This window comes from Acipenser ruthenus, chromosome 29, assembly GCF_902713425.1.
Source record: "Acipenser ruthenus chromosome 29, fAciRut3.2 maternal haplotype, whole genome shotgun sequence".
Taxonomy (NCBI): Eukaryota; Metazoa; Chordata; class Actinopteri; order Acipenseriformes; family Acipenseridae; genus Acipenser; species Acipenser ruthenus.
Window position 1 is genome coordinate 11,562,104 of NC_081217.1, and position 18,497 is coordinate 11,580,600.

At 42.6% G+C, this 18,497-nt stretch overlaps 1 protein-coding gene across 2 annotated transcripts in view; it reads right to left on the reverse strand.

The window, feature by feature from the left end:
* Positions 1-2,548: 2,548 nt before the first annotated feature.
* LOC117428173 (tumor necrosis factor receptor superfamily member 5-like) overlaps positions 2,549-18,497 on the reverse strand; it is a 44,603-nt gene continuing 28,654 nt past the window's right edge. For both annotated transcript variants that reach the window (XM_059004212.1, XM_059004210.1), the window contains exons 2-9: positions 12,266-12,344; positions 10,914-11,030; positions 10,295-10,441; positions 9,130-9,223; positions 6,341-6,399; positions 5,118-5,219; positions 4,055-4,080; positions 2,549-3,664 (exon numbers count right to left, since the gene is read on the reverse strand). In XM_059004212.1, the coding sequence (XP_058860195.1) occupies positions 3,464-3,664; positions 4,055-4,080; positions 5,118-5,219; positions 6,341-6,399; positions 9,130-9,223; positions 10,295-10,441; positions 10,914-11,030; positions 12,266-12,269 (750 nt within the window). In that variant the 5' untranslated portion in view covers positions 12,270-12,344 and the 3' untranslated portion in view covers positions 2,549-3,463. The remainder of the gene's footprint in view (positions 3,665-4,054; positions 4,081-5,117; positions 5,220-6,340; positions 6,400-9,129; positions 9,224-10,294; positions 10,442-10,913; positions 11,031-12,265; positions 12,345-18,497) is intronic.

Genomic DNA, 18,497 nt, shown 5'->3' on the forward strand with positions numbered 1-18,497 from the left:
TTGCTCGCCTTGTAGTAGGCTACAGACAGTGTGTAAGAGATTTGTTGCAGATGAGACACAGGTTTACCACTGTTTGTAGTGAAAGCAAACTCTTCCTCCCAGTCTGGTTTAAAGCCGCATGCTTTCGTTTATTACGCGTGGAGGGTTTGCTCAACGCCATTGTCCATGAAATGAATGAAATTCAAAATTATGAAAGTTTCTTTCAACTGCACATCCTACTTCAAAATACGCATGCAATCAACAAGTGAGCTTTGCCGTGAACATGCAGGCTGAAAGAAACAGGAGAGAGAAACAGAGAAAAATGATCACAAATAATACATCATTTTGACTTTCTCTCTTTGTTTTTGTTTATTATTTCATTTCATTCGAGGTGCAAAGTGTGCGTCACCCAGCATTTCACCGGGAGCCGCACTTGAAGTGCTGAAGAGCCGCAAGCGGATCGCGAGCCGCGGTTTGGCCACCTCTAATATAGGCCACGTGTCTCAAAATAGGAAATATTAACGTATCCCTATATACAAGCAAACAGGTAAGAAATCTTAAGCAGTGTCAAGTCTGCTAGTGCAATCAAGTACGTCAGTAACATACACTCCCCTGCACAGCTGTGCATTCCGAATCACAGCTATCAGTACGATGACGTACATGAACAGTAAGAACAGAAGAGTAAAAACTAGGAAACAGCAATGAACAACTGAATGAAAATGAGATAAGTGGTATTTAAGAAACAGCAATGAACAACTGAATGAAAATGAGATAAGTGGTATTTAAGAAACAGCAGTGAACAACTGAATGGAAATTAGATAAGTGGTATTTAAGAAACAGCAATGAACAACTGAATGGAAATTAGATAAGTGGTATTTAAGAAACAGCAATGAACAACTGAATGAAAATTAGATAAGTGGTATTTAAGACCTAGATGTCATTAGTTAAGCAAATGTGGTGTTAGTATCATTGTCAATTAAACTGTACAGTATGTAGAATATCTTCTTGTGTTCTCAAGATGCTGTAAAAATATCAGTGTGGCTTCCAGACAGTCATACAGATAGGTGCCTCTATATATCCCCACAATCATCCTCCCAATAACTTCTACTAATTAATGTTCACTCCAAGTTTCATCACAGTTTAATTAGCAGCTTTCCTGATAAATGTAACAATGTAATGTGAGAGACAGATGGACACATGCATGGACATATAGACACCTCTATATATACCTATAATGTACTACTCTCAATCTGTGATAAATACTGTTAATACAAGTTTCACATTTCCAGATATGTGCACAAATGTAAGCGTGACATACGTGCGTACGACTGCCTCCACTACATCCCTGTCACTAGAGAGGCGAGAGGTGAGAAGAATGAATCGAAATCAAGTTTTAAATACTTATATGTCACTTATTATAAAGGAATTCCAATGGAGTTTCTCAAACCTTTTGGAAGAGGAATTATGGGACAAGCACGGGAAAGCATTATATTTAAATCAGTGCGTGTGCTTTATGCTTTCTCTTGTGAATTTCATTTTTTCTGCTAGTTTGTCAGCATGCTGGTTGCTTTATTTCTGTTGATAACTGGTTATATTCCATGTGCAGTAATCCAATGTCTATTTGTAATCTTCTCAATGTCTTTTGAGAGTGCTGGAGGAACTGAACCAGGCCTGAAATGACTCGCCTCATTTTCAGTGCCTGTTCACAGTAGGTGTTATAATGGCTGTTCAGCAGTCAGATGGGAAGGTGTTATTTTCAGATGACAAATTAGTTAAGCAAGTGACCGCTTGACTAATAACTAACCAATTTAAAATCAACCCGCCTATAAACTAAAATATCAAATGCCTTTATTTGAAAAGGACAGTAGTTTTAGTTTACAAATAGGAGTATAATTAGGGCTTCTGGTTTTCGGTTTTAACCGATAACACCACCCCCCATACAAAAAAAAAGGAGGAGATCAGGGTATAGCCAATAAACACCGGAAAAACCGTGGAAATGGTTACTCAATAACGAGATTACAATCAGGAACGGAGACTTGTTAGCGGGATTTAAAGCTGTATTACAGTGAAGACACAGAGGATTTAAAACAGAATTGCAAATTGTGGCGAAATGTAAAAAAATGCCTACACACAAAAACCATAGGAAGAATGTGCCCGTGACCATAAGGATTTAGTTGTGGAAGACAGCAAAGGAAAGAAGGCACAACTTAAGTGTGCAAGTACTGTCGAGTTACTACTGTACATATTTTGACAGAAGAAAACACACAAAAAAAAAAAACGTCCAAACGTCCAAAAGTAACCGAAAACAATAATTTCATACAGCATATAAAAAGAGAAAGCCCTTGAAAAAACCCCAACAACAACGATTTACATAAAACTCGAAAATAGCTAACACCAAAAACAGTATTTCATTCTTTTGCTTAACCTTCAATACTTGGTTTTCTAGCTGAGTTTTTTTTGTGCCTTCTTCAAAACATAAATTGGCAATAAATAAAATACCTAGACAGAAAACCCCAAACTACTGCAAATGATTAAATATTGTGAACAAATAAATACTTTTAACAACACGCATGACTAATGTTTTATTAAGTACATATATACATTTAATAAAGGACAGCACCCTTTTGGAGAACATCACAATATCAAACCAGAAACCTACTGTACAACATTAATACTTTAAAAAATGACATTTCTTCATGTTTTTTTTTTTATGTTGCTGCAAAATGCTTGCCTATGAAGATCATTGAAAGTTGTTTAATATATTGAAAATGTTTAAACTTTTGAAAGCCAATGAATTTGGAACAGGCATTGCAGTGTGGTCCTGCTGATTCAGTAGCAGGCTGATCCACAGTAGAATGGTACTGCGATGGATTACCAGCAGTGTGGATGTTAATGCTAACGCGTTGATACCATTCTACACATAGCAGCCTCGTCCTATTGTAGCTGCCCTTGCCTGTTAGTTCTTAGGACAGTGGGAAGGAGACACTTCTTCGGGAGTGGGGAGGGGATGGAAAAGGTTACCTAGTCATGTTGTTGATGCTGAATCACTTTAAGACCCAACTTGACAAAGTTCTGAGATCAAACAGCTGTTAGGAACCGGACGAGCTTACATGGGCTGAACGGCCTCCTCTCATTCGTGAATGCTCTTATGTTTTTTTCTGGTACTGCAAGGTATAGGGAAATTTAGCCTGCTTTGACCCGTGTTGAAATTAAGATATAAATACGGGCAAAAAAAAAAAAAAGAAGTGTATTTACAATGAAAACACAACAAACATTTAATGCTCCAGTCCTCCCGTTTTCTGACCACTGTCATTCACTGCTGTGCAGAGATGCAATTGTCTTATACTCCACAAAAAGCTGTAATCTTTGCAGAACACAGCATACTGCCCCCTAGCCCCTGGGAGGTGTAATGAATTGATGCGTGCAGTCCAGGGTTAGTGTTGCCTCCTCATCTCACAGCTGCTTGTCTGCTGGCTTCTCCTCATTAGCGGAAGTCTTGTGAATCTTGCTCTGGCATGTGTGAGTCCTTCCCCACCTCCTGGGTCACCAGCCTTTTCCCGTCGGACAGAGTTTCCTCAGTGGGACTCTTGGGTTCTGGTTCCTCGAGAGGCTGCTGGTCATCCATCTCTACAGGGTTGTTGGCTTCCTTAGCTGGCGCTGGCACTGTGTGGTATTGTCCCTTATGCTGAAACACAGGGTGTCATCTGATAAGTATTCACTGGATATGGGGTTTTAAAGAATGCAGCAAGCACATGTATAGCACAATATATATTTTCATTTTAAAACACGGTACCCGAGAATACACTAGGCTCAAGTAATCTATTTGCAAGCCATGCTTTTACACTGTCTTGCACTTCCTGGATCACCCAGTGTGAAACTTCCCCCTCCCCTTCACTGGCTTCTTTCCTGTCAATAACCAATCAGCTGCTTCCACTATTGACTGACATGCTTTCAGGTGAAATGAACAATGAAGTAAATCAACAAGAGACTTCCTGGAAGACAAGACAAGCACACACAGAACTTGGGGGTGGAGAGCAAACATTTATATCAAACATTGTTTTTTCTAAAGACATACCTTTTTGCAGTGCTCTGTCAGCTTTGCTGTAAAGAATAACAGAAATGTTATCAGCATGATTGCACAAATTGGTATTTCTTTATACAAATGCAGTATGGTTTAAAAAAAAAAAAACCTATCCCTCTATCTAACCAGCAGACCACACTTCGAGTGATGAACAATGAGAAAGATAAAAGCATAACTGAAAGCAGCAAGGCAAAAGAAACAGGGTATGTAAAATAGTGCAACCCCTTTATTAAGCAATATAGACTATAGCGGAGAGGAGACACAAACATTCATGGAGTACTGTGGTTATTGCACACAATAGGATGACCAATATCCCACAAGTTCTTCATGAGTGAAATCATTTAGTAGAAGATATGCATTGTAAAGACAACACTGGCAATGCAACCCTAACACCATGTGACACGAACACTGGCAATGCGACCCTAACCCTAACACCATGTGACATGAACACTGGCAATGCGACCCTAACCCTAACTGTATCCCCGCTGTAATGGAAGTTTATTGAGAGAATCATAGAATACAGCAGTGTACCAACTGGAAAGACCCTGTGGAAGCATGGGGTCTGTAACATTGATATGGCCATTAAAGAAATGCGGCAGGGAACGTTTTGTTTACTGGACAGCACTGGCAACGGCACTGAAGACAGCGGAGTACCAACCAATCAACAGCAGCTCACACTGTACCGTCTCAATGCAGCTGTAACTTCAAATGACCTCGATAGAGGCCAGTGTTGTGGTCAGCAACACACAAAGCATGCAGAGTTCATACAACCCTATGAATATGAAGACACTAGCTCACATGGTTTCTGAGATAGGAGGCTTTGACACCCACAATCAAAGTTAACCCAGGAGATCGCAGAATATATGTGTGTGTTGAAGATCTTTATCACATTGGAAACCAAAAAGTCACATGACCCCAATATGGTGGCCATCTTAGGTCAAAGTGAAGGGTGCCGTAAGATTTTGCCATACTACTGAAAATATGAAGTTGTCATTGAAATGGTTTATGACATATTACTAGCAGGAAGTGTTTGCAAACTCCCACAGGCTCCCCTTACCTCTTTGTGTGTAAACACTAAAGCCCACTGCTACCAGAACTGCAAGAACCCCCACTGTAATCCAGACTGCCATGGCAACTCTCTCGTCTCGTTCACCGGGACCTGGAAGACAAATTGAAAGCGCTAAGCCTCAAGCCCCTTGTTGTTTTATAACCTCTGAGACTCTGATTACCGCTGTGCTGGGTTTCTATTGGATTTAGAAGGGAGTGAAACACAAAACCAGTGCTCCACTGCTACCCCCGTATCTAACCAGCAGACCACCCTTCCTGAGTGACGAACAACAAGAACGAAAAAAAAACACGGGCTGTGATGGATAAACAAGTACATTGTAACATTAAAGAGATGGGCTTTGTATCAGAAAACTGGTGACGAAGTCGGAAATCACCTATATATATAGGTGATTGATTTTGGGCTTGTAAAACACGACTGACGTGTATCTGGGTAATGGATATCTGACTAAGTGCTGACTAACATGAATATAAACAGAGTACTGAACTGTGCTGTAAACACCAGATCCTGAACTGTGCTGTAAACACCAGATCCTGACCTGTGCTGTAAACACCAGATCCTGACCTGTGCAGTAAACACCAGATCCTGACCTGTGCTGTAAACACCAGATCCTGACCTGTGCTGTAAACACCAGATCCTGACCTGTGCTGTAAACACCAGATCCTGACCTGTGCAGTAAACACCAGATCCTGACCTGTGCTGTAAACACCAGATCCTGACCTGTGCTGTAAACACCAGATCCTGACCTGTGCTGTAAACACCAGATCCTGACCTGTGCTGTAAACACCAGATCCTGACCTGTGCTGTAAACACCACACACTGGGGGCTGGAAAGGCAAGGTTTACAGGACATGAGAGCACTGCAAGAAAGGGTACCAAGGACCTGAATAACCAAGATTTTATAGTAATGTGAAATGAAAGCAATGAGACTGCTGCACTGCTCAGATTGGTATTATATTGCATCAATAGTGAAATGGCAGTTCAGAATACTGTGTAGAAGTACCAGGGGAAATACACAAATACAATGTTCAACTCCAGTGAGTCCGTGTCAGCTCTCCAGAGACTTGGATAAAAGACATCTCCCAAATAAACAACAACAACAACAACAACACTACTACTACTACTACTATTACTACTACAACTACTACTACTACTACTACTAATAATAATTCTAATAATAACAGTAATAATAATAATAATAATAATATCACTCACCACACACGACATCAGAGGTTGCTGTGCCTTCTATTTTCACGATGAGTCCTGGTGCACACCTGGCACACAAACAGCCCAAACACATCAGGTTAGTTCCAATCTTTCACTTCCATCAGCTGCACAGGTCTCAGATTTGCAGTTTTGAAAGAGCAATTCATTTAATTTTAAAACACACATCTGGTACTACACGAGGTTAAAGCAAGTTCCCAGTTTGCGTGCCTTGCCTTTCAGGAAGTCAATTACTGCTTTACTTCCTCGGTCATGTCACCTCACCAGTGTCTTTTGGGTCAAAGCATGCTACTGGCTGAAAGCATGTCAGTCAATAGGGGAAGAAGCTGACTGGTTAATGACAGGAAAGAAGCCTGTGAAAATGTGGGAACAATTTCATCCTACAGGTGAAATGACCCAGGAAGTACAAGACTTCTTTGACCTAGAGTAGTACAAATATGTCATGTTTTAAAAAGAAAACACGTTTCTTACACACTGGAGATCTATAAATTGAACATGTGCATGGCGGAGACAATTTATGAACTATTGTGTCAGCTACATTTACTTAAATCTACACTGTTCAATACTATATGAACTAAAAGCACGTTGGTATCTGTTTACAGCCCTGCTCTCCTCAATGAGAGGGACAGCCCAGCCCTGCTCTCCTCAATGAGAGGGGCAGCCCAGCCCTGCTCTCCTCAATGAGAGGGGCAGCCCTGCTCTCCTCAATGAGAGGGACAGCCCAGCCCTGCTCTCCTCAATGAGAGGGGCAGCCCTGCTCTCCTCAATGGGAGGGACAGCCCAGCCCTGCTCTCCTCAATGAGAGGGACAGCCCAGCCCTGCTCTCCTCAATGAGAGGGGCAGCCCTGCTCTCCTCAATGAGAGGGACAGCCCAGCCCTGCTCTCCTCAATGAGAGGGGCAGCCCTGCTCTCCTCAATGAGAGGGACAGCCCAGCCCTGCTCTCCTCAATGAGAGGGACAGCCCTGCTCTCCTCAATGGGAGGGACAGCCCAGCCCTGCTCTCCTCAATGAGAGGGACAGCCCTGCTCTCCTCAATGGGAGGGACAGCCCAGCCCTGCTCTCCTCAATGAGAGGGACAGCCCAGCCCTGCTCTCCTCAATGAGAGGGACAGCCCAGCCCTGCTCTCCTCAATGAGAGGGGCAGCCCTGCTCTCCTCAATGAGAGGGACAGCCCAGCCCTGCTCTCAATGAGAGGGGCAGCCCTGCTCTCCTCAATGGGAGGGACAGCCCAGCCCTGCTCTCCTCAATGAGAGGGACAGCCCTGCTCTCCTCAATGGGAGGGGCAGCCCTGCTCTCCTCAATGGGAGGGACAGCCCAGCCCTGCTCTCCTCAATGAGAGGGACAGCCCTGCTCTCCTCAATGGGAGGGGCAGCCCTGCTCTCCTCAATGAGAGGGACAGCCCAGCCCTGCTCTCCTCAATGAGAGGGACAGCCCTGCTCTCCTCAATGGGAGGGACAGCCCTGCTCTCCTCAATGGGAGGGGCAGCCCTGCTCTCCTCAATGAGAGGGACAGCCCTGCTCTCCTCAATGGGAGGGACAGCCCTGCTCTCCTCAATGGGAGGGGCAGCCCTGCTCTCCTCAATGGGAGGGGCAGCCCTGCTCTCCTCAATGAGAGGGACAGCCCTGCTCTCCTCAATGGGAGGGACAGCCCTGCTCTCCTCAATGGGAGGGGCAGCCCTGCTCTCCTCAATGAGAGGGACAGCCCAGCCCTGCTCTCCTCAATGAGAGGGGCAGCCCTGCTCTCCTCAATGGGAGGGACAGCCCAGCCCTGCTCTCCTCAATGAGAGGGACAGCCCAGCCCTGCTCTCCTCAATGAGAGGGGCAGCCCTGCTCTCCTCAATGAGAGGGACAGCCCAGCCCTGCTCTCCTCAATGAGAGGGACAGCCCAGCCCTGCTCTCAATGAGAGGGGCAGCCCTGCTCTCCTCAATGGGAGGGACAGCCCAGCCCTGCTCTCCTCAATGAGAGGGACAGCCCTGCTCTCCTCAATGGGAGGGACAGCCCAGCCCTGCTCTCCTCAATGAGAGGGACAGCCCTGCTCTCCTCAATGGGAGGGGCAGCCCTGCTCTCCTCAATGGGAGGGACAGCCCAGCCCTGCTCTCCTCAATGAGAGGGACAGCCCTGCTCTCCTCAATGGGAGGGGCAGCCCAGCTCTCCTCAATGGGAGGGGCAGCCCAGCCCTGCTCTCCTCAATGGGAGGGGCAGCCCTGCTCTCCTCAATGAGAGGGACAGCCCAGCCCTGCTCTCCTCAATGAGAGGGACAGCCCAGCCCTGCTCTCAATGAGAGGGGCAGCCCTGCTCTCCTCAATGGGAGGGACAGCCCAGCCCTGCTCTCCTCAATGAGAGGGACAGCCCTGCTCTCCTCAATGGGAGGGACAGCCCAGCCCTGCTCTCCTCAATGAGAGGGACAGCCCTGCTCTCCTCAATGGGAGGGGCAGCCCTGCTCTCCTCAATGGGAGGGACAGCCCAGCCCTGCTCTCCTCAATGAGAGGGACAGCCCTGCTCTCCTCAATGGGAGGGGCAGCCCAGCTCTCCTCAATGGGAGGGGCAGCCCAGCCCTGCTCTCCTCAATGGGAGGGGCAGCCCTGCTCTCCTCAATGGGAGGGGCAGCCCAGTTCTCCTCTCCTCAATGGGAGGGGCAGCCCAGCTCTCCTCTCCTCTAAATGGTAATTGCTCCTGTACAGGTGCAGCATCAAAGCTCTTTTTGGGGGGATTGTGCATGTACACTTTTGTAAACCGTTAGTATCAATGCCGAGTTTTAAAAGGTCTTCGATCAACACTCACAATGTCCACTGGATGCAGGGCTCTTTTGCTGACGTGATGTTGGAGTAGTAGTTCTTAGGGCACGCCTCACACTCAGTGTCTTTCTGCTCAGTAGCTGTAAAGACAGACAAACAGACAGACAGACAGGTAAGTTATACTTGCCTTGACTGATATCCAGCTTCTTAATTCAGTTGGTGTTACTTTCCATATTATTGAGGATGATGAAGAGGGGTGTGTGGAATGCATTGAAGCGTGTTTGTTATGTATTATTTGTTTTTCAAATTTGGTGCATTTCCGCGTGCTTTGTTATACTTGATGTCCTGTGCATCACAGTAGTAACACTAGGAAGATACGGTTACAGTATAGGGTTATATTATAAAATGCACAATGTAACAAAACAATGCAAGACTTTTAGAAAGTATTATACCTTATAGAAAATATATTTCCATTACAATGATCAACACATATTTAGCACTGACCATTTCTAGACTTGACTCGGTTCAGTCAAAGAAAAAACACACTTTCAATTTAGGCACATTGCTGAGCCCACAGATGTTTACAAGCAGCTAGGTGACCAGTCAAAGACGCTTCTTTAGATCAGTTAGCCCTTTATTCAGTGGATTGTGGGATACGAGAAGGTGGTTCGTTCTTACAAACTTGCTTGGACTTTCTCCCGTAATACATGTGGATATAACCCTGATGCTGGTCCTGAGTCGTCTCCAGTCTCTCGTACTGTTACACTATATACTATAACCCTGACGCTGGTCCGAGTCGTCTCCAGTCTCTCATACTGTTACACTATATACTATAACCCTGACGCTGGTCCCGAGTTGTCTCCAGTCTCTCGTACTGTTACACTATATACTATAACAATGTCGACATTGCATTTCAAATAAAATAGCAACACGATTTGAACATGCATGTGAAACGAATGTGCCGATGAGAAAGGGTGAATTGAATAGAAAAAGGTTTTCCAGGACAAGCACAAAGCCAGATTTAGAAAAAGAAAATGTTGGACCAACAGAACTGAGAACCACCCTGAATAACTTCAAACCAAGGGACAAAGCTATTAAAATTACCATGATGAAAAAAAACATGTATTATAAAACTGTATTGAAATTCATAGCAATTAACCATTAAGTGCTACCAATATTTCATTAATGCAAGGTCCTGTCAGCACTAGTACCTGCTGCCTTGACTCCATGTCCTTTGTCACATTCTGTGTTTGCATTGCAGGTGTCACAGTCCACACTGGAGCAATGGGTCCCTTCTTTGCATAAACACTGTGCATTTTCAACACGGCTCCCATGAGTCTTATAAACAAAGTTAAGATCTGCAAATGAAGAGCAATACATGAAATCTCAATGTCCTGTCAAAACCTGCAAGCTTGCATTTTTAACTAGAGTGATGTACAATTTATCAAGATACACTTTTTGAAAAAATCAATGCAACATTCTGTTATTTTTATAGCATTAGGCAGCCTCTCTCTTAAAACATGAATGTTCATATTACTATTATAATAATAAAATATAAGAGGAGTAAAGTTTAAAATGTACATACAAAGCAAGTTTTAGTCTAGAGCAGGGAAAGCAGGTGTTTCTGGGTAACTAGCTACAGCACACGAGGCTCCAAATAGGGCACCAGGGCAATTAATCGATCAATGATTTATGAATGTTAATGGTGGCAAAATAAAAGCCATGGTGATCAGTAGTTGATTAACTGTACTGTGCCAATCAGTCTATCCCCTTCTACTAAAATGCAAAACCAAAATTTCTAAAAAAGTACAAATGTAATTGAAGCCCTACTTGGATCACAGTATGTCTTCACAATGCAGGATGTCTTGGGGTTGTATTCTGGCATGTACTCTCCATCCCCACAAGGTACACATATTGGGCTTTCACATCCAGACACTCTCTTCTCACCTGAAGAACACACAAGGGGGGTGAGAAAACAAACGCATATTCGGAGACCCCGTTCTCAAAGCATGATCATGTTAAATCTCACATCAAATGAAATTGTGTTGAACTATTTTGTAATGCCAGACTCTGAGCACAGCTTCCCAGAAACCTTTGCTGGAAATTAAATCTACGTAATAACAACACATGCCATTTTTCCCCCCCAAGCACATGTATTTTTTTACTTTTGCCCTTTTGCAAAGGGCAGATTAGCTCCCACTACATCCATTTCTGAGGTGATGTTCGATAGTACCATTTGATTAATGGATTATTACAATATTTTATCAATAAGACTATATCCTGGGCTTGAATCCCTGCCCCCTGTCCTGGGTTTCAGAACTCCCCTTGTTTAGGTATATTATTGAAATGACCATGTACCAGGAGTTTGAACTCTCTGGTAAATCCGCTCTGATGAACCGATTCTCTGTATGTCTACTAATAGGGTTGTTCATTTAAATGGATTATGGTAAAGAATTAATAACTGACAAATACATATTCAATACGAAAATGTTCCTTACTGTACAAGTTCTAGCATCTATGTTATGCATATCTTTGTAAACAGTTGTTCCAGAACCCCTGCAGTGTTTACCAGAAACACATTGCTTTACTTTGCTGCATCACGTGTTGTCCATACCACAGGAGATTCCTTTCAAAATATTCCACATTGTTTAGAGATGTATTTTATTCACACATTATAGGTAAATAAACTAGGGAATTCGTTTTACAGGGTAATGTTGACCGGAATTTTTTTATTTTTTTTTTCTTCTGAACACTGCGGTATATCCAGTTCATGCTCCCTTCTACAACAATGCTGGTGCTCAGATTGAATCGAATGCCAGATTGTGGGAACAGAAAACCGGTGCTGTTGCAGGAGAGAGCATGATCTGGATACACTGCGATGCACAGAAGAGAAATGCTTTTTCTCCTGGCCAGCACTCCCAAGTAAAATGTTGAGAAATGTATTGCCCAGTTGATTTATCACCATGATGTGTGATTAAAGTAGACAACACGTTTACAAATATAACACGCAGCACAGCAAAGGGAACCTTGCAGGGTGTGCTGTAACCCATGTAATCAAAACCTTGAACTCTGCTATTGTCTGCTGGTGATAAAAGTGTAAGACTCAGAGGCTGGGAAGGGCATTACAGATATGAGGGATGGAGTCTGGTTCCTTGACAAGAGTGGTAGAATACTAGACTTACCCATCGGACACTTTTCACAGCACTTATTGTTTTCATCAAGGTATTGTACCGGTCCACAGGTCGGAGCGGATCTGCACCCCTGAAATACAAGAGAAGGTACGATGTTAGCTTTGAAACCCCCATTCTCCATGCTCGTGAAAGGGCTGACACTTACTGTACCATCTCCACATGTACTCCACTTGTCATGCATTTCACGAATGTGTACAGAAACAAAGCATTCCTATGTGTCATCGTGCCATGTGACATGCACATACGGTAGCTTTGACAGAATGTCACTCGTTAAATCAATGGGTGCTAGTGAAACAGTTTTTAACTACCCTCGTAATGGAACTTGCCTGACAATCATAGAACACAGCTGTGTACCAAATCTACAGAAGAGTTTAAATTACTATACTTGACCTAAGGAATCAGAGAGTGTACTAGTGCTGCATGAAATGATTAATCTTGTAGATTAATCTATTGATTATTGCTTAAATTATTCAATTATCTGGATAATTAACAAAACCTCAGCAAGTTTAACCATTTTATTATGTTATTTTGTGAATAAAGCAATATTAATGTATGCACACAAAGGGGCATTGCTTCCTTTGCTCCAGTACAACATTTGTACCAGTTTTTCCTTTTATGAACATTCTGTTTCCTTTTAAGAAAAAACAAAGTTCATATTGCAAAACTTCAAATAAGCAACCTATATATAGGCCGAAAACAAATTGTTGTTTTTTTTTTTGCGTTACTCAAAAAACATAACTATTATCTGATCAGTGGTACTGCAGTTGTAATATTTATTTGGAGTACGAGAAAAGAGGATCGCAATACAATATAGAAAGCGGCGACTTTAATGAGATTTTTAATCCGTAGTAGTTTCTTTTAGGTATCATCAGATGCAAGAGTGCAAAGGCCAATGCAGTGCTACCTGAGGATTCAAACCAGCCAGATCCTGAGTGCATGACTCACCCCACTCCAGTGCCTTCACTAGCTTGGCTCAGAGCACAAGAATTTACAAACGACAGGAGACTATTCAGCAAATCTCAGCTTGTCCAGTACCTAGTAGCAGATTGATCTCAGAGCTTTGTTAAGTTGGGTCTATAGGGATCCAAGTGATTCTGCATCAATAACGTGACTTGGTAGCCCATTCCATCCCCTCACCACTGTGTGTGTGTGTGTGTGAAGAAGTGTCTTCTTCCCAATAGAAAAGCATAAGAAAAATAACCCACTTAATTAGAATATCCCTCAAAAAGGTTCCCCGGAGCAGGTGTCAGGAAGTGACTCAAACAGATCATTTCCTGTGTAAAACTCAAGACGCTTGCAGCAGCTTGTGCATTAGCAAGGCCAGGGATTTTCAAAAGTTCCCCTTGGCTAACCAACTTGGGGAGATTCCCCCTGAAGGAGAGGTCCCACCTAACTGAAACAGCAAGCAGAGGTAACTAACAAGACCCGCCCAGACACCCTCTGAAACAACAAGCAGAGGTAACTAACAAGACCCGCCCAGACACCCCCCTACTGGGACAGTGCATCACTGAATAGCATTACAATAACATCACTATAACCCAGTTTATATACACACTGAATAACATTACAATAATCTCACATACCACCCAGTTTATACACAGACACAGTCTAGTCACTGTTATGACCTACACCTATCAGGACATCGTCTCCCCTGATCAGTCTTGACACGGCATGGCATAGACTCCACAAGGTGCTGGAAGGTGTCTCAAGGGATCTATTCAGTCATTAATATTTCACACAACTAGCGCAGAGAGACAGGCAGGTGATCGTGATGACGAATGCATTGTTCAAGTGCATCATCTTGATCTGTAACAATGCTTAAGTAAACCACTGCATTCCTTCAGTCTTTCAGAGTAATCAAATCAAACCCAGAAATAACCATTGTATTATGCCTTTACAAAAGGTTTAGAAAATTCCTATACTGGAAAAACCCTACCAGAACATAACCTAAAAAACACCCCTACTTAGAAAATTCGGTTTTTATTTTTTAAAGCCGATAACACACAGCATTAGCAATATATATATTATATATATATATTTTTGTAACCAAATGTTGTTTTTTTTTATTGAGGAACTCAAAAGAACAATAACAGTACAAAAAAGATCACACGAGATCCTCATTTTCTTTATAAATGTGCAAGTTACTGACCCTCTACATAAGGAGCAATTTTCACAAAACTTTCATGACAGTTTAATCTTTAACAGTTTGTGGAATACATGCTCAGTGGACCCCCTACAAACACTGAAATTACAGCACAGTGGATTGGAAGGGGCAGCATGTACAGTGGCCACCATTGGATTATGTTGGCAGTGCCCGTATCCAGTGCCAATGTGGAATGCTCTTTCTCGCAAATTCATGTCAAAAAGCAAAGGCATGCAACGATGCCACTGATACAGCCCAACTTTTAATTTTCGTTCGTGGAGTGACAGAAACATTTGAAGTACACCAGGAGCTGGCATCTCTAGCTTCTCTGCATGGCAGAACCACTGGATCTGACATCTTTAATGCTTTTAAGAAAGCTGTTGAAGATTTAAATTTGAAGTGGGATAAATTGGTGGGGGTGACAACCGACGGTGCTCCGGCTATGGTTGGCAAGACCAGCGGTTTTATAGAGTGTTTAATAAAGCACATCGGGGATCGAGCTGCGCTGCTGAAGCAGTATCACTGTATAATACACCAGGAAGCCTTGTGTGCAAAATACCGGAAGTTTAAAGAAATGATGGACTTTGTTGTATCCACAGTTCACTTTATTCGTTCGCGATCTTTGAATCACTATGAATTTCAGTCTTTTTTGGAGAATATTAGCGCCACTTGATTTATCACACTGAAGTGAGATGGTTTAGCCGGGGGGCACCGTCCTAAAGAGGTTCTTTTCACTGCGAAAATAAATAAAACATTCTCTGCAAGAGAAGTGAAGAGACACGTCTGTCATGGAAGAAAGCGACTGGATTGCTGATCTGGCAATTTTGACTCACATTTAAATGATTTAAACCTAAAGTTACAAGGAAGTCAGCATCTCATTTGTTTGTTTGAGGCAGTGTGTGCGTTTGAAATGAAATGAAAGCTGTTCACAAACCAGCTCGAGAAAGGGCAGCTGACACACTTTGAAACATGTCAACAAGCCTTTCCACGTGAAGAGACATACAAATGGAAACGCCATGCAAGTGTCCTGAAAGAACTACATGGGGTGTTTGCCAGCAGATTTGAGCAATTCAGGAGCGAGCGAGCCTCTTTTAAACTCTTCGCGGATCCCTTCTCTGTTGATGCAGAAAGTGTACCTGACGATCTCCAGCTTGAAGTTATTGAACTGCAGTGTTCCGCTGCGCTGAAGAGCAAACACAGGGACCTGCCTCTCCTAGAATTCTACCCATCACTGGACCACAATCTGTCTCTTAATCTTAGCAGAGAAGCTTTGAAATTGCTGTCTTTGTTTGGAAGCACTTATAACTGTGAACAGGTGTTTTCCCTTATGGAGCTAAACAAGACACACCTCAGATCAAGGCTGACAGATGATAACCTGCATGCAGTGCTTAGAGTAGCCACCACTTCACTGGAGCCCAACATCTCTCAGCTTTATATATATCTATATCTATATATACAGTGCCTTGCGAAAGTATTCGGCCCCCTTGAACTTTGCGACCTTTTGCCACATTTCAGGCTTCAAACATAAAGATATGAAACTGTAATTTTTTGTGAAGAATCAACAACAAGTGGGACACAATCATGAAGTGGAACGAAATTTATTGGATATTTCAAACTTTTTTAACAAATAAAAAACTGAAAAATTGGGCGTGCAAAATTATTCAGCCCCTTTACTTTCAGTGCAGCAAACTCTCTCCAGAAGTTCAGTGGGGATCTCTGAATGATCCAATGTTGACCTAAATGACTAATGATGATAAATAGAATCCACCTGTGTGTAATCAAGTCTCCGTATAAATGCACCTGCACTGTGATAGTCTCAGAGGTCCGTTTAAAGCGCAGAGAGCATCATGAAGAACAAGGAACACACCAGGCAGGTTCGAGATACTGTTGTGGAGAAGTTTAAAGCCGGATTTGGATACAAAAAGATTTCCCAAGCTTTAAACATCCCAAGGAGCACTGTGCAAGCGATAATATTGAAATGGAAGGAGTATCAGACCACTGCAAATCTACCAAGACCTGGCCGTCCCTCTAAACTTTCAGCTCATACAAGGAGAAGACTGATCAGAGATGCAGCCAAGAGGCCCATGATCACTCTGGATGAACTGCAGAGATCTACAGCTGAGGTGGGAGACTCTGTCCATAGGACAACAATCAGTCGTATACTGCACAAATCTGGCCTTTATGGAAGAGTGGCAAGAAGAAAGCCATTTCTTAAAGATATCCATAAAAAGTGTCGTTTACAGTTTGCCACAAGCCACCTGGGAGACACACCAAACATGTGGAAGAAGGTGCTCTGGTCAGATGAAACCAAAATCGAACTTTTTGGCAACAATGCAAAACGTTATGTTTGGCGTAAAAGCAACACAGCTCATCACCCTGAACACACCATCCCCACTGTCAAACATGGTGGTGGCAGCATCATGGTTTGGGCCTGCTTTTCTTCAGCAGGGACAGGGAAGATGGTTAAAATTGATGGGAAGATGGATGGAGCCAAATACAGGACCATTCTGGAAGAAAACCTGATGGAGTCTGCAAAAGACCTGAGACTGGGACGGAGATTTGTCTTCCAACAAGACAATGATCCAAAACATAAAGCAAAATCTACAATGGAATGGTTCACAAATAAACATATCCAGGTGTTAGAATGGCCAAGTCAAAGTCCAGACCTGAATCCAATCGAGAATGTGTGGAAAGAACTGAAAACTGCTGTTCACAAATGCTCTCCATCCAACCTCACTGAGCTCGAGCTGTTTTGCAAGGAGGAATGGACAAAAATTTCAGTCTCTCGATGTGCAAAACTGATAGAGACATACCCCAAGCGACTTACAGCTGTAATCACAGCAAAAGGTGGCGCTACAAAGTATTAACTTAAGGGGGCTGAATAATTTTGCACGCCCAATTTTTCAGTTTTTTATTTGTTAAAAAAGTTTGAAATATCCAATAAATTTCGTTCCACTTCATGATTGTGTCCCACTTCTTGTTGATTCTTCACAAAAAATTACAGTTTCATATCTTTATGTTTGAAGCCTGAAATGTGGCAAAAGGTTGCAAAGTTAAAGGGGGCCGAATACTTTCGCAAGGCACTGTATATAGGCATTGCATTTGACAACGTACATGGTGGCCAGTTGTCTTTTTCGTGATCTGGCCCTCACAAAAATAAGGTTGTGCACCCCTGGTCTAGATGAAGACATTTCTGAGTCAACATAAACTCCTAGGTCTTTTTCATAGATTCCTTCTTCAATTTCAGTATCTCCCATATGATATTTATAATGCACATTTTTATTGCCTGTGTGCAATACTTTACACTTTTCTCTATTAATCATTTGCCATGTGCCTGCCCAGTTCTGAATGCTGTCTAGATCATTTTGAATGACCTTTGCTGCTGCAACAGTGTTTGCCACTCCTCCTATTTTTGTGTCATCTGCAAATTTAACAAGTTTGCTTACTATACCAAAATCTAAGTCATTAATGTAGATTAGGAAGAGCAGAGGACCTAATACTGATCCCTGTGGTACACCACTGGTTACCTCGCTCCATTTTGAGGTTTCTCCTCTAATCAGTGCTTTCTGTTTTCTACATGTTAACCACTCCCTAATCCATGTGCATGCATTTCCTTGAATCCCTACTGCGTTCAGTTTGAGAATGAATCTTTTATGCGGGACTTTGTCAAAAGCTTTCTGGAAATCTAAATAAACCATGTCATATGCTTTGCAGTTATCCATTGTCGATGTTGCATCCTCAAAAAAATCAAGCAGGTTAGTTAGACACGATCTCCCTTTCCTAAAACCATGCTCACTGTCTCCCAGGATATTGTTACCTTGGTAACATAGGTAACATACCTAGGTTATATAGGTAATTTTCCATTTTGGATCTTATTATAGTTTCCATAAGTTTACATACAATAAGTGTCAGGCTTATTGGCCTGTAGTTACCTGGTTCGGTTTTGTCTCCCTTTTTGTGGGACCTTTTACTTCTCACAATTACCTGAATCCTAAATGTAGACACCAAGTAAAAAGTTGTATTATTATTATTATTATTATTTTTTTTTATTTGTATTATTATTATTATTATTATTATTAT